The 15,974-nt window shown below is 42.0% G+C and overlaps 1 protein-coding gene across 1 annotated transcript in view; it reads right to left on the bottom strand.

The window, feature by feature from the left end:
- Positions 1 to 2,107: 2,107 nt before the first annotated feature.
- Positions 2,108 to 15,974, bottom strand: part of LOC144828117 (band 4.1-like protein 4B) — a 568,471-nt gene continuing 554,604 nt past the window's right edge. Inside the window, exon 10 of the mRNA XM_078686237.1 lies at positions 2,108 to 2,269. Coding sequence (XP_078542363.1) covers positions 2,108 to 2,269 — 162 coding nt within the window. The remainder of the gene's footprint in view (positions 2,270 to 15,974) is intronic.

Genomic DNA, 15,974 nt, shown 5'->3' with positions numbered 1-15,974 from the left:
TAGTTGCAACAGTTGGTCATATAGTATATTTGGAAATATTGTTTTTGGCGAATAACAATTTTATCCGTAAACACTGCCATCTATCCACTGCAACTCTCAATCTCTCAGCCCTCTCTACCTCATCTAAATGTGCTCTTTTAATCCCACCTCCCTGTAACTCTGCCCCATATACTTAACCTCTCAAACTCATCCGTTGCGTTTCCTCACTTCTTCCTCTCTCCAGATCTCTTTATTTAACCTCCCTCTCAGTTCTTTCTCTCCCTCCTTTATTTCTATCTCAACTCTCCTTCAACTTCATTTCTCTCTGTATTATCTCTCTCTTACTACCTCATCTCTCTCTATTCCCTCACACTACTTAACCTCTTAATATACCTCAGTATTCATTCACTACTTCACTTCACCATGTCCCCTCACTCTTTCTACCTTTGCTCTCAGTGCTTCCCATTTTTTTCTTCATTTCTCCCTTTTTGCAACTGCTCTTTCTCTGCTTCCTTTTTAAGCCTGTCATTACCTTCCCTTTCTCTCCCTCTCACCTCTTTTATGTTTCACGTGCCCTCTCTAACTCACATCTTTCTTTACTACTTGCTCTTTATACATCTCTGTACCTCACTTTTCTGTCTATATCTCTTTCTATCATACAATACTCTCTACCTCACACTCTTTCGTACGGCCTATGCATCAACTTCACTTCTCTTTTTTCTCTACCAAACCTCGGTCCATCAACCTGATCTTCTTTTCTCTCTACCCTCATCTCTTCTTTTACTCTTCACCCCTCTTACCCTCTCTACTTTTTTTCTCTGCCTCACCACTCTTGTTATCTGAACTGTCATTCAATGTCTTCTCATTTTGTGTCCCGCTTTACCTGACCACTCTCTATCCTGTATCTCTCTACTTTGCTCACTACTTCATCTCCAAGATTTGTCTACAACAACATTTCTGTTCCTCTACCTCTTTCTAATTTACCTCTTTCTACCATAGTTTCCTCTCTATCTCCCATCAGATGTATCCCACCCTTCCCTCTCTCTCTACATTTCCTTTGCCCTATGTCCAGCTCCGTTCTACCACACACTACAACCTTACATCTCCCTCTTTCTCTACCTATTTCTTCCTCTTTCGACCTCTATGTCTCTCCAAATCATTTCGAGCTTATTTTCCCGTTGTTGACTTCTATATCCATATCATGTTCTGTACCTATCTGTCTTCTTTGTTCCTTCCCCTCCAATTTCACTTCCTCATCAGAGTTGGAGGTCACTCTCTAGCCAGAAAAGTGTCACAAAGAAAGAGGAGGGACATGGCAGACTAATAGAATTAAGAAGAAAATTATCATATTTCATATAAGAAAATGGTAAAAATCCTTGATCTCACTGTTGCAGCAAGAATTCCAGTTATGAAGAGGGATTTATTTGTGATTACAAATATCCGATAATTAAAACTACAATTTTAAGCACTATATCAGTATCTTATTTTAATAATATGCACTATTATACTACAATGAGGAACAGGCTACAAGAGACAATTCCAGATAATTATTGTTGTTGCAAAAGATAAACTCTAGAATAAAGCAATTCTACTTTTATCTGTCCTCATTTTTAAAAGTTGAATGTATAACTGCAGGTATCTTTACTCGATCTGGATAAAATCTTTATTATATCGGCATATTAAGAGGATACATTTTGCGCTAAAATACAGCACCAAATTCCAGTTTTTGAATTTTGCATAATTTTTCCAAAAAGTGTTGTACTTACATGTTGCACGCCCCTAATGTTTACCCTCTGCTGAAAAGGCAGATCGGAAATATGTACAGAAATGGGACTCGGAATCACATGTGGTACTGGACATGGTAATTCTGTGTCCCGTATCTTATTTCACATTCTGGGTTTGAAAATTCTTGATGGCCAGTAACTGGACGAGAGGAAACAGTCAACATTGGTAACTACTGGTCTGGTATTATCCCCTCCAATAGCCAGCAACCTCGCAATGGGGCCCACTGAAACTATGGCATGATAATAGAACACAAATCTGTTGATTTTAAAGGTCTGGAGACATTTTTTTAAACTTAAAGATAGATTACATTGCACACCAATCAAGGAAACAGTTGAATAATACATTACCTGTCTACTAAAGATATAGGCTTGTGCGATGAATGACTTAGCTGTAGTACTGATGCCATCTCCATGGAGGGTCTCCTTGCTGTCATAGGAACTGGAGATAATCTCTTGGGGGAATGCTGCATAGCATAGCACTGAAGAGTGTTTTCTATCAATTCTGACTGCAAAAATATAAAGCCCAGAACTGTTTAGTACTTCTTCAAACTCCACTTTTATCAAACAAAGTAGTACATCAAAAATGCTCCCAAAACTGGAATGGATTAATTAAGAAAATGAGAGCAAAGCTGATCTCTTTAAAGGGATTACAAGGCTCTCTACCAACATATCAACCAAATAACTAAGGAACATATGTTCAGAATGATTTAGGGTTGCTTAAGGCTCTTTCTTGAATCATAGGGTGGTTATTAGTGGGGAGTGGGGTTTTCTCTTTCAAATTGTCTATAATTCCCACTTATATTTGATCTCTAGAACACAGCTGGACTAATGCAGAGGCCACACTCAGTCTACCAGATGTCGCCCCAGCTTTAGAGACTGTGGCCCTTAAACTCCTACTCAAAGGACTATAGGATACCGGAATATAGACTACAGCTCTAAAATGGTTTCGGTTCTACCCCACAGGCAGAACTTAAATTGTACCTCTAACTTCATACCTATCAGCCCATTCTCTCGATTGCACTTCTCTTACTCAATGCATACTTGCCCCCTCCCTGAGGTTATAAACTCCTTTAAACTCAATGGTTACAACTACATTGACGACGCACATAGTATTCTTAAACTGGCAAGATCATCTGACCTTGTGAAATCAGGATTGATTAAATGCCTACAAACAGGCAACACATGGATATTACAAAACTATCTGAAACAAATTCCTTAAAATACTAAAATCTTAACCAGTAGAACATGGAAAACATATGATGCAACAACAGTCAGTCCAAAAGACACTGGGTCTTCGCCTAGCAGTACCTAAGGGTGGTCATGGACTCCAAGCTCACTTGTAAGATAGGTGAAAAATCTGACCAAATGTGCCTTTATCTTCATGAGAACATTATGAAGGATGTTTCCCTATCATGGCTATTCCCATACGATCTAAGCCTCAACTGCCCTAGTACCTAGACTATTGCTATGCACTCAACATAGGGGTTACAAAGTGTTGCTGAACACGTTTTATGCCTGAAGAGACATAACTGCATCACCACTGCTCTAAAAGCCTTAAACTGGTTACCTGCAACATAAAAGATATCCTTCAAAGTGCTCTGCATTGCCTACAAGACAATCTGCTGCACTAAACTTGTTTTTCTCCAAAACACATTCCAAGTATACACCTAAAGGAGAAAGCTCAGATCAAGATTGGAATCACTAATATTCATCCCTCCTTACAGTCAGAAGATGCTTCTTGGTATAAACCTGCAAACTATGGAGCACACAGCCAAAGAAAATAAGGATGCTCAGCGATCACGTAGATTTTCAGGTCAGAGATGAAAACTTGGCTTGTCCCCAAAACATGACCCAATGTCTACAAAACTTCATATGATCTCTTGATGAAATTGATCAACAACAACCACGATAGATTATACGAAGGGCTAGGTGGCTTAAGGCAATAGTGCAAGTAAACCAGAAATCCTTGGGCAGACTCACCATTGGTTCCCACAACTGTGGGCAGGTGGATTATACAGGCATTATCTAGGGTTTAATCTCTTTGTATAACAATCTTAACATACATACAGAAAGTACATGCATGTGTGGCAGTAGCTATCTCTTAAATTCTCTGAAATGTGCACGCCCAGACTAGTGAGGTGCTACACACCATCTCTAGCTTGCCACCAGTTTTCACTTACTACATCTAAGTTTTATCCATACAGGCCAATCTACAAGCAACACGCTTTGACTCACGTACCTGAAGGGAGCTCCAGAAACAGATGAAAATGAGAGTGCTTCAGAGACATGGTCATGGCCATGAAGCGAAATATAAATTATGCATAATGAGTAGCCACTGACTTAGCAAGAGAGAAGAGCTTTAGGTCTCGCATGAAGTATGGAAAGAGCTTCATAAATACTAGTGCATCACAATACTATAATTAGTCTCGTATTCCCCAAAGTTTTCTGCATGTAGGTTTTTCACATTAAAAGCTCCCTTTTTAAGTTGTTTAAAATAATACATACAGTGCCAAGGTTGCCTGGAAAATGAATTGAAAGTTCTCTTGCTCAAGTTTCAGTGCAATTGGATTCATGAGTTTATCTTGGGGGGCCTCTGTATATCAATTATGAAAACAACTTTAGGGTAATATGGTGATAACAATGGACCATGGCCAAGCCACAATGGTATAAAGAAGAGTTTGACTGTCGCTCCATGCATCACGGGCAATTATCCTGGAGAAGTCTATCATTAAAGAACTCATCACTGCTGTAAGCTATGTTGCAATTTTGAAACTCACCCTGCTACATATGTGCCAAAAATCAACTGTGAGAATAAGCCCCCCGTGCAGAACCAGATGGAACAAAATGGCACCTGGGCCATGAGGGATCATCAACCAATGCACTACTGAAATACCAACCTTGTGTGGCCACCAAGGCAGAATAGAGTCATAAGGAAGCAATCCCTCTTGAACTATTTGAGTAGGACCTGAGTTCACTCAGGGGAAGCATGTGTGGTAGAAAAATGTTGCTTAACAAGTTGGGGCATAATGCAGCATCACTAAGTATATAGCACAATCTGACTGTAAAGTGTTCCCTAAGATAACAAAATGTGCCCAGTAAATTTAGGATGTCGACTAAACAAGTAGAACTGCGGCTACGATGAACGTGCTCTTCATGTTGAAAGAAAAAGCTGGGAAGTATTCCGCAGTCCAAATCAACACTTGAAGATGACAGCCAGAAAGTAATGCCACAAGATAACTCGAAACCTAACAAAACAGATTTCTTTGGGACTAATAAGGAAACCAGAACATCACAGGAATTCAAAGTAGACGTTGCCGAATTAGATCTGAATCTGGTAAGGAAAGACTTGTGAGCCATTACAGAGAGGGTGTCCCAAGCTAAAAAGCAAGTTGTGAATACTGAAAGTAAGGTGACCACACTACAGGTAAAAGATGACAACCTCCTATATTAATTAAAAATACTAGAAAATAGAGCTGAAGATGCAGAGGGAAGATCATGCTGCAACAAACTGAGACTAGTGGGCCTCCAAAAGATAGAGGGGGAGTGTTTGGATTTATATCTGGAAGACTGGTTCACAGAAACGCTCAATCGTAAGAATCTTTTCCAATGCAGCATGCTCAACAGCTTTCTTTCAAGTACTCAAACTGTTTTGCCAGGCCATTGGCATGGGGCCAAAGAGGAGTCCTTTTTTCATGCTTTATAATTGAGGTGATTTAGAAATTCTTTACATTCTCGACTATTGAATGGTGGGCCGTAGTCAGACCTTAATAATGCAGGTACACCCCATGTCACAAAGATGCCATCTAGTTTTTGAATGACCTTTTCATGTTTAGTGGATAAAAGGTCTTCCACCAAAGGGAAACAGGAGTATTCATCGACAATGACCAGAAGATGGAGTTCATTCTCAAGAGGGCCAAGGAAATAAATAGCAATTATGTTTGTGACAGGCTCCTACTGGCATGTGCCACGATATGTCCCTGGTCATTTGGCTGTGTGCTGTGCTGTGCAAGGATTGTGCCCAACCCGACAAGGCTAGCATTAACTACAATTCTAACACATACAATTATGGGGGACCCTAGGGCTAGTTTAATGACCGTGCTCTGGATACACGCCCTTCCAAACCTTTACAACAACAAGAGTACCAGAGGGTCAAAATAATAACATGGAATGTTTGGATAACGGCCGAGAATTAGTACCACTAGCCATATCCCAACTCTTCTTAACAAAATAAGAATAATCCAAACAAGTGTATGGTCTTAAACACCCATCAGTCACCACTCGGAACCGCCCTTCATCATTTGGGGTTCCAGGGACCCACACAACAAACTTCTTGATAACAATCAGAAAAGGGCCTCATAGATGATAAACGGTCCGTCCTGTGGGCAGTGTGGGGTCACTTTTTTGTCAGGAGTAGTTGGTTATATATATATATGAGTGGAGTGGCTAATGGGGTAACAAACTAAAGTGCCGTGCAGAGAAACTGTGATACCAAAAGATGCGGAAAAAGTGTAGATAAATTGGTTTAGGAAGCAGAAAACTATTTTTAATCGGATATAGCTTCCAATACCAACATTAAAAATAGCCAAGACAGAGAAAAATTATAAACTGTCTAGTAGTGGAACGTGGTCAACATGTTTCAGCAAATAACGGCCATGTGGCCTTGCTTTCTTCAGGACCTTGTCAAAACGACTACTGCTACTGCACACAAAACCACAATGTGAACAAAATAAAAAGAAACAGTGTTCTAAAGAAGTGAAACAACTCAGATACTGGTATAGAAGTCACCTGGACCTCCTAGGTGTACTCTTCCGTATCTTCTTACAAATTCGGTTGTTCACTAAAAGAGTTAAAAGAATAGCATGAGTATATCACACACAACCTGTCTCCAAACATCCTTGTCTACATTGTAATGAGTAAACTTCATCATCAATAAGGCCTGTGAAATAATGAGGCCGATTGCACTGTATGTACTAGTGTCTCCTAGTTTACACAGAACTTGAAGATTTTCAAATTTCATATAGTACATCTTACCCGATGTGTAAGATGTGCAGACCTCACCCCACCTGGCTGCGGCTCAGGACATAAGTGAAGCACCGCTCTGTTGAGGTGAATAAATGCAAAAAAGATCACTCACCACAAACGTATTATAACACAGCATGGAATTCGCTCAATTTAATAATCTCCGATTAGAAGATGGTGAATATCACTACCTTCTGTTCATCATGTAAAAAAACGTCTATTTATAAGGTACTGCTCCCAAGAGCGTTCTACTACTGCACTTCATGAGATGAAACTGCAAGGATGAACTCAGCATGTTTTTCTATGGCTGAGGTCTGTTATCAAAATCACGTAACCCTCCTCGTTTGCATGGACTTAACCCACTGGGGGGAGTGATATTGTTCTGCCTTTAACGGGTCTTCAAGGACATTCCGCTTATCGTATAGTGAGCCTGAAAAGCACCCGACATCATAGCATCACTAGGAAGAGCAATGTCGTAATAGCTCTACCGATCTTATATCGACACCATAAGTGGAACAGGCCCCCCATGCCTCGCTGTGATCATATAATAGTGTGTCTAAGGCACTTACACGCTTGAAACTTGTGCGCTAGAATATCAAAAATAACCAAAAATAACCCTACCTCTCCATCGGTACTTCAACGCGGCATCTGTGCCCTCTGGGGAGGTGGCGCCGGCTCGCCGGGAATGGGTTTAAGTTAGACTGCCTAGGATAGGCCGAGTATCCCACGTGATAGAGAAACGGGCTCCGCGATAGGTCGAATCTACGCCGGCCAAGTACCGAGTGCTGTGATAGGTTGAGCACTCGATACAGTGACCAGTCCCATCGCGGTGCCTCGTAGTCATGGTGAAGTTAGTAAATACATATCGGCAAGGTACCAGGACGAACCCGACTAGACTCTGCAGTGTTGCACGCCCCTTTCCAACTGTAGATACCTGACACTGTGCAGCCTTAGTTCACCGGGCAAGAGCAAATATTGCCCCACGGTCAGTGACATTATATTAAGTATATAAAATGTAATGTTACTGATGGCAAATCATGGGGTCATACAAACAGAACCTTAACTAAGGGAAAGACATAGCGTCTACTGGCAGAGTTCTAAACTCACAGAGAGGACCAAGGTATGTCATCATTGAGCCCTGTATGGTCGGTGCTAAGTTTCAGCACCCATTTTTGTTCCTTCACCAACAAAAAATTACTCACATTGGTTACATGTGAAGGAATAAACGGTTTCTCTAGAACCGTCCATTGGAAAGAAGTGGGTGAGTGATTTGAGTTAATGAAGTGGGTAGTGAGTTTAGTCGCCTGTCGTTTACAGTTGATGGTACTCCTGTGTTCAGACACCTCACCTTGATTTTACGGGTTGTCATCCCTACGTATCTGAGTCCGCAGGGACAGGTGATCAGATAAATCAGTTTATCACTATTACAGTTGGTGAATTTTGTTTGTCTCCAGGGCCTAGAAGTGCCAATGTCAATTTCAGTGGTTTTAGAAGTCTGTGCACACGATTGACAGGTACCACATGGATGGTGGCCAGACACTGGAGGCAAGTCCCACAGAGTGCCTACTAACCTGGGTGCTTCTTCTCGTGGTCTGGTGTGGACCATCCTGTCCCTTAGATTAGGTCCTCTTTTAAAGGCAAACAGAGGCTGTTGAATAGATTGAGGTCCCGAATTTAAAATAGGCCAACGTCTCTTTACAGCCTTTTTGATGTTATTGGATAATGTGCCAAAGGTATGTACAAACGTGAGCCTTTCCAAGGGTTCCTTTGGAGGGGACGGTTCCAGTAGTGCTGCTCGATTGTTGTTGCTCGCCCGTTTCATAGCACGGCGTATCAGGCGTGGAGGGTATTTCCTCTCCACCAGCTGGTTATTGAGAGCGGCAGAATGAGCTTTGAAGGCCAGACTGGTGGAGCAGTTTCTTTGAACACGTAAAAATTGCCCAAACGGCAAATTATCCCGTAACGACTTGGGATGGTGACTGTCGTACATCAAAAGGGAGTTCCTAGACATGGGCTTTCTGTACAGTTCAGACTGTAAACCGTTGGCAGTGGCCTTGATCAGAAGGTCGAGAAAAGCCAAACTGTTTCCACCAATCTCTATGGTGAAACGTAGGAAAGCATTTCTGCTATTCATCCATCCAAGAAAATCCTGGCAGCTAGATCTTGAGCCCCGCCATATCACCAATATATCATCGATATATCGTTTCCAGGTTTTTATCTGGTCAATGTAGGGGTTGGACTCATTCAAGATGTGTTTTTGCTCGAAGGAATGTACATACAAATTCGCCAGGCTGGGGGCATAAATGCTCCCCATGCTTGTACCTGACACTTGCAAGTATGTCTTTCCCTCGAACTTGAAAAAGTTCTTTTTCATGGCCAAAGTTGCACAGGCCATAATAAAGTGGACCGGTGTGATAGTGTCAATCTCGTTGGTATCCAGCAGGGAATGGATGACTTCCAGGGTTTCGTCCTGCGGTATAAAGGTATAAAGGGCCTCCACATCGAATGAGACCGGAAGGTCGGTCGTGGCATCAAAGTCCAGATCTGGCAGTAGACGTAAAACGTCGGTGGTATCTTTCAAGTAAGTAGGCATCTTCTGGACCATTGGACGTAAGAAGTAGTCTACGAATGTCGACAATGGTTCCAGAATCGAACCAATGCCTGAAATAATCGGTCTTCCAGGCGGTGGGCGTTGTTCCTTATGCACCTTCGGTAAAATATAAAAATAAGGTGTCACCGGATGTTCTGTGTTTAAGAACAAAGCCTCGGACTCGGTCACCCAGCCCTCAGCTAGAGCCTCCTCAGTCATGTTACGAATTGTTCCTTGTAGTTCCATAGTCGGATCATGATCCAACAGGCGGTATGATCTTCTATCGCTCAGTTGTCGCAAACACTCGGCTCGATAGGTCTCTGTGTCAAGGAGGACAGTGGCCCCACCCTTGTCGGGTGGCTTAATAGTTATAGATTTGTCTGCAGATAATGATTTCAGAGCCTGATGTTCGGCTTTTGGGAGGTTGCAGAACATTCTATTGTCCTGTCTACACATTTCCTCTATGTCGCGTTCAATAGCTTGTTCAAAGGCCAACACATGGGCCGGCATAAGATGGGTAGGTGGATTAAACGTCGATTTTTGTTTCAAGCCTGTGTTAGTCACCTGATCGTATTGTTCTGATCCCTGTTTATCAGCGAAAAAGAAGTGTAATCTCACTTTCCTGATGAATCTAGCCAGTTCTAGTCGAGTCTCAAAATGTTCGTTCCGATGTGTCGGAACAAAGCCAAGTCCTTTGTTCAAGGCTGCTTGCTCAGTCTGAGTCAAAATGTGTTTACTCAGGTTGATTACGATGCCCCCTCCGTGTTGTTCTGTTCTTTGTTCTTGGCTGACGTGCTCCGTAGATTCCTGGTCGAACTCGATGTTGTTGGGGCGCTGAATTGTACTTGAGGTTGTATTTGAGGGTGACCTCTCCTCCTGCCCCGTGATCTGCCGTGGCCATGCCCTAAAAAAGGCTGTCCGTTGAAATTAGTAGGGAGATTGGATGGATAGTTAGGTGGAAAGGGGCCCATCGGTGGATGGAAAGGACCTTGTTGGTTGGGGAAAAAAACCGGACCTCCATACTGCCAAGGATTTGGTGGCCACCATTGTTGTCCTTGATTTTGTTGATTCCCTCTCCAGGACTGATTGAAATTTTTCTTTCCGCGACCTCTACCATGCCTTGCTTGGTGGTCGCTGTCAGAGTCACTCCCAGAGGTGCTGCCATCTGAACCAGAGGTACCATAACTTGAACTGGTTTTTTGATTGTTTGGATTAAAGACGGGTGGAATATATGACTCACTGGTATATGGGTACATTCGGTCAAATTTAAATTTGTCCAAATCTTTCCTGAATTTCTCCATTTTGGTAAATAGAGTGTGTTCCTTGTAGTCACTATTGCTTTTATCAGACTCATCTTTATTCTTTTGGAAAACCTTATTGGAAAGGGTGGCTTTAATTTTGGACTAAGTGATTTGAATTTCAACAAGAATGGCATCTGCTGCCAATTTTGAGGTCTTAATAATCAAGATTAACCAATCTCTTGTGCACCGCCAAGCGATCAATGCCCAGCTCTTTAGAAATTCCTTATCTTTGAGGAATAACCTCGGGGCATTAGTGACAATAAGTCCAGTGGGGGCACAGTTATTGCGTAGATATTGGGCCATGATGGTACCGTGTAATGCCGTCCTAGTCATGGATTTTTTGAGGCCCAGAAGCTTGCCCCATTCCTCTTCATTGGTCGCAACCGCCACGGGTACAACGTCCAATAAATCGGGAATGTCGGCTAAAGCTAACTGTAGGTCCTCATCGTCAAACGAAAGGCCATGGCTGTCAGCCATGATTGGGTGATGGAAGGAGTTATTTAAGCGAATGAGCAAAGAGATGCCCAGGAGACTGCTGTGTGCTAACACTAAGAGAGCAGATAAACCCACCCAAATTAGAGGTGGATTGCGTACAGCCTATTGAGATCCGTACACTACATAGTATGGGTCCACAGTCATGCGACTGCTCAAATACAATTCTAACACATACAATTATGGGGGACCCTAGGGCTAGTTTAATGACCGTGCTCTGGATACACGCCCTTCCAAACCTTTACAACAACAAGAGTACCAGAGGGTCAAAATAATAACATGGAATGTTTGGATAACGGCCGAGAATTAGTACCACTAGCCATATCCCAACTCTTCTTAACAAAATAAGAATAAGCCAAACAAGTGTATGGTCTTGAACACCCATCAGTCACCACACGGAACCGCCCTTCATCATTTGGGGTTCCAGGGACCCACACAACAAGTTGGCCTATTTTAAATTCGGGACCTCAATCTATTCAACAGCCTCCGTTTGCCTTTAAAAGAGGACCTAATCTAAGGGACAGGATGGTCCACACCAGACCACGAGAAGAAGCACCCAGGTTAGTAGGCACTCTGTGGGACTTGCCTCCAGTGTCTGCCCACCATCCATGTGGTACCTGTCAATCGTGTGCACAGACTTCTAAAACCACTGAAATTGACATTGGCACTTCTAGGCCCGGGAGACAAACAAAATTCACCAACTGTAATAGTGATAAACTGATTTATCTGATCACCTGCCCCAGCGGACTCAGATACGTAGGGATGACAACCCGTAAAATCAAGGTGAGGCTGTCTGAACACAGGAGTACCATCAACTGTAAACGACAGGCGACTAAACTCACTACCCACTTCATTAACTCAAATCACTCACCCACTTCTTTCCAATGGACGGTTCTAGAGAAACCGTTTATTCCTTCACATGTGACCAATGTGAGTAATTTTTTGTTGGTGAAGGAACAAAAATGGGTGCTGAAACTTAGCACCGACCGTACAGGGCTCAATGATGACATACCTTGGTCCTCTCTGTGAGTTTAGAACTCTGCCAGTAGATGCTATGTCTTTCCCTTAGTTAAGGTTCTGTTTGTATGACTCCATGATTTGCCATCAGTAACATTACATTTTATATACTTAATATAATGTCACTGACCGTGGGGCAATATTTGCTCTTGCCCGGTGAACTAAGGCTGCACAGTGTCAGGTATCTACAGTTGGAAAGGGGCGCGCAACACTGCAGAGTCTAGTCGGGTTCGTCCTGGTACCTTGCCGATATGTATTTACTAACTTCACCATGACTACGAGGCGATGGGACTGGTCACTGTATCGAGTGCTCAACCTATCACAGCACTCGGTACTTGGCCGGCGTAGATTCGACCTATCGCGGAGCCCGTTTCTCTATCACGTGGGATACTCGGCCTATCCTAGGCAGTCTAACTTAAACCCATTCCCGGCGAGCCGGCGCCACCTCCCCAGACGGCACAGATGCCGCGTTGAAGTACCAACGGAGAGGTAGGGTTATTTTTGGTTATTTTTGATATTCTAGCGCACTAGTTTCAAGCGTGCAAGTGCCTTAGACACACTATTATATGATCACAGCGAGGCATGGGGGGCCTGTTCCACTTATGGTGTCGATATAAGATCGGTAGAGCTATTACGACATTGCTCTTCCTAGTGATGCTATGATGTCGGGTGCTTTTCAGGCTCACTATACGATAAGCGGAATGTCCTTGAAGACCCGTTAAAGGCAGAACAATATCACTCTCCCCAGTGGGTTAAGTCCATGCAAACGAGGAGGGTTACGTGATTTTGATAACAGACCTCAGCCATAGAAAAACATGCTGAGTTCATCCTTGCAGTTTCATCTCATGAAGTGCAGTAGTAGAACGCTCTTGGGAGCAGTACCTTATAAATAGACGTTTTTTACATGATGAACAGAAGGTAGTGATTTTCACCATCTTCTTATCGGAGATTATTAAATTGAGCAAATTCCATGCTGTGTTATAATACGTTTGTGGTGAGTGATCTTTTTTGCATTTATTCACCTCAACAGAGCGGTGCTTCACTTATGTCCTGAGCCGCAGCCAGGTGGGGTGAGGTCTGCACATCTTACACATCGGGTAAGATGTACTATATGAAATTTGAAAATCTTCAAGTTCTGTGTAAACTAGGAGACACTAGTACATACAGTGCAATCGGCCTCATTATTTCACAGGCCTTATTAATGATGAAGTTTACTCATTACAATGTAGACAAGGATGTTTGGAGACAGGTTGTGTGTGATATACTCATGCTATTCTTTTAACTCTTTTAGTGAACAACCGAATTTGTAAGAAGATACGGAAGAGTACACCTAGGAGGTCCAGGTGACTTCTATACCAGTATCTGAGTTGTTTCACTTCTTTAGAACACTGTTTCTTTTTATTTTGTTCACATTGTGGTTTTGTGTGCAGTAGCAGTAGTCGTTTTGACAAGGTCCTGAAGAAAGCAAAGCCACATGGCCGTTATTTGCTGAAACATGTTGACCACGTTCCACTACTAGACAGTTTATAATTTTTCTCTGTCTTGGCTATTTTTAATGTTGGTATTGGAAGCTATATCCGATTAAAAATAGTTTTCTGCTTCCTAAACCAATTTTATCTACACTTTTTCCGCATCTTTTGGTATCACAGTTTCTCTGTACTGCACTTTAGTTTGTTACCCCATTAGCCACTCCACTCATATATATATATATATATATATAACCAACTACTCCTGACAAAAAAGTGACCCCACACTGCCCACAGGAGGGACCGTTTATCATCTATGAGGCCCTTTTCTGATTGTTATCAGGCAGTTTGTTGTGTGGGTCCCTGGAACCCCAAATGATGAAGGGCGGTTCCGAGTGGTGACTGATGGGTGTTCAAGACCATACACTTGTTTGGCTTATTCTTATTTTGTTAAGAAGAGTTGGGATATGGCTAGTGGTACTAATTCTCGGCCGTTATCCAAATAGCATTAACTACAACCTCTTTATGTAGTTTGGGATTAAAGTAGGCCATTTCAGTGGCATTCTTAATGGCTTGCTTGATGTGTTGGAAGCTCTTCTCACACTCTCGTGACCAATGAAAAAATTGATTATTTTTTGTTAGTTCTCATAATGGTGCACTGACCATATCAAAATTAATCTTGAACAGTAACTGGCCGGTCAGAGAAAGGATCGTAACATAGAAATATCTTGTGGGGGGATTTTCAGCAGATAATGCTTGCACTTTTGCTGGATCAAGTTTCATACCCCCATAAAAAAGACATGACCAAAGAATTTCAAACCGTTCTTGTGGAATTCACATTTGTTTGCATTCAGAGTCAAGCTTGCATTGGTCAACAAATGACATATTTGCATGAGAGTCTAGTCATGTTCTTTCTATGTGGCTCTGAAAACTAATATGTCATCACTATAGTTATATGTATTTACTACTAAAAATATGAATACTGGCTGTCTGACACATTGAATGATGTCTAGGGAAAGTAGTCCAGCAGAGGATACACCAAACCTCAATTGCTTATAGCGAAACAAACCAATATGTGTAGAAAAGGTTGTAATGCACCCGAATATTTCTTCAAGCTCCAATTGGTGCTATCCTTTATTTAAGTCGAGTCGAGAGGAGAACTTTGCACCATTTAGTTCAGGTATCAAATCAGTAATGTGTGGACCCGGAATTCTCTATTTCTCATTTGCCTTGTTGGCTTGACACATGTCAAAGCATACAAGTAGAGCTCCTTCATTGTCTGTTTTGGGCACTACGACAATGGGAGAAATCCATTTAACAGCGCCTTGCAAGTAAAACGCAATTCATCTGTGTCTTTGATCAATAGGACGAACATCTTAATTAATGTGTAACTTTACTTTAATTATTTTGAGTTTCCTAGCCCATGAAAAAGTGAAGAAAATCGACATACAATTTCATGATGAGCATTCATATTGTAGTTCACATATATATCCGTCCCATATCAGCAACAGTATTAAAACTCAGCAAACAGGCATTTGAAGCTGTTCCTTGAAGCACATAAATAGCGCTTGCACCATATTTTTCTTGTATTTCATTGTGGCTACAAAGGATCCTTGTCTTTTTAAAGGCATCAAAGCAGTCCACATGTATACTTTTGTCTTTGACTTAGTAAGTTGTAGTAACAGAGACAGTTCTAGATACTTCTCCTCAGGCATGATATTTATTAATGCACCACTGTCAATTATGAATGGTGTTGAACACCCATTTATCTTACAGTGATGTTTGGACAATGTTTGAAATTGTTTGGTGCATCTTCATGTTGATTTTTCTTTACTTTGAGTTTTTTCACACATTTGACAGTCCCACGTGAAGGAAACATCAACACTGCACAATCATCATTGTCACTTTCACTGGAAACTTATACTGAGGAACTTTTGTCGATGATTTAGATGACAATCGCCTTACTCTGGTGCTGATTTGCCTCAGTTAGTGTGACAGCTTGGCCTTGTGGGAGCGTCTCGAAAGTCACTGATGTAGCATTCCGTCGGCCATTTTGTCTTCACACTGTGACACACTTACTTTTCTTTTTGCCCTGCACGTCATCACTAAATGGTTCACTTTACCACTGCCGAGGCATGTTTCTCCAAAGCAGGACCTTTACTTTTGTGTGGAAATGACCATCAACATCTGTAACATGTTCTTTTTTTCTGTGGAGACATCACATTGTGTTCCTCAGCCTTGTAACTTGACTTACTTTTTAGGCTAATGACTGACGGCCTTTGGGGGCCTCTGGCCTCTATGTCAGTCGCTTGACAATTAGCACACT

Source organism: Lissotriton helveticus, chromosome 4_1, assembly GCF_964261635.1.
Source record: "Lissotriton helveticus chromosome 4_1, aLisHel1.1, whole genome shotgun sequence".
NCBI classification, from domain to species: domain Eukaryota; kingdom Metazoa; phylum Chordata; class Amphibia; order Caudata; family Salamandridae; genus Lissotriton; species Lissotriton helveticus.
This window is presented reverse-complemented; position numbering and strand designations above follow the sequence as displayed.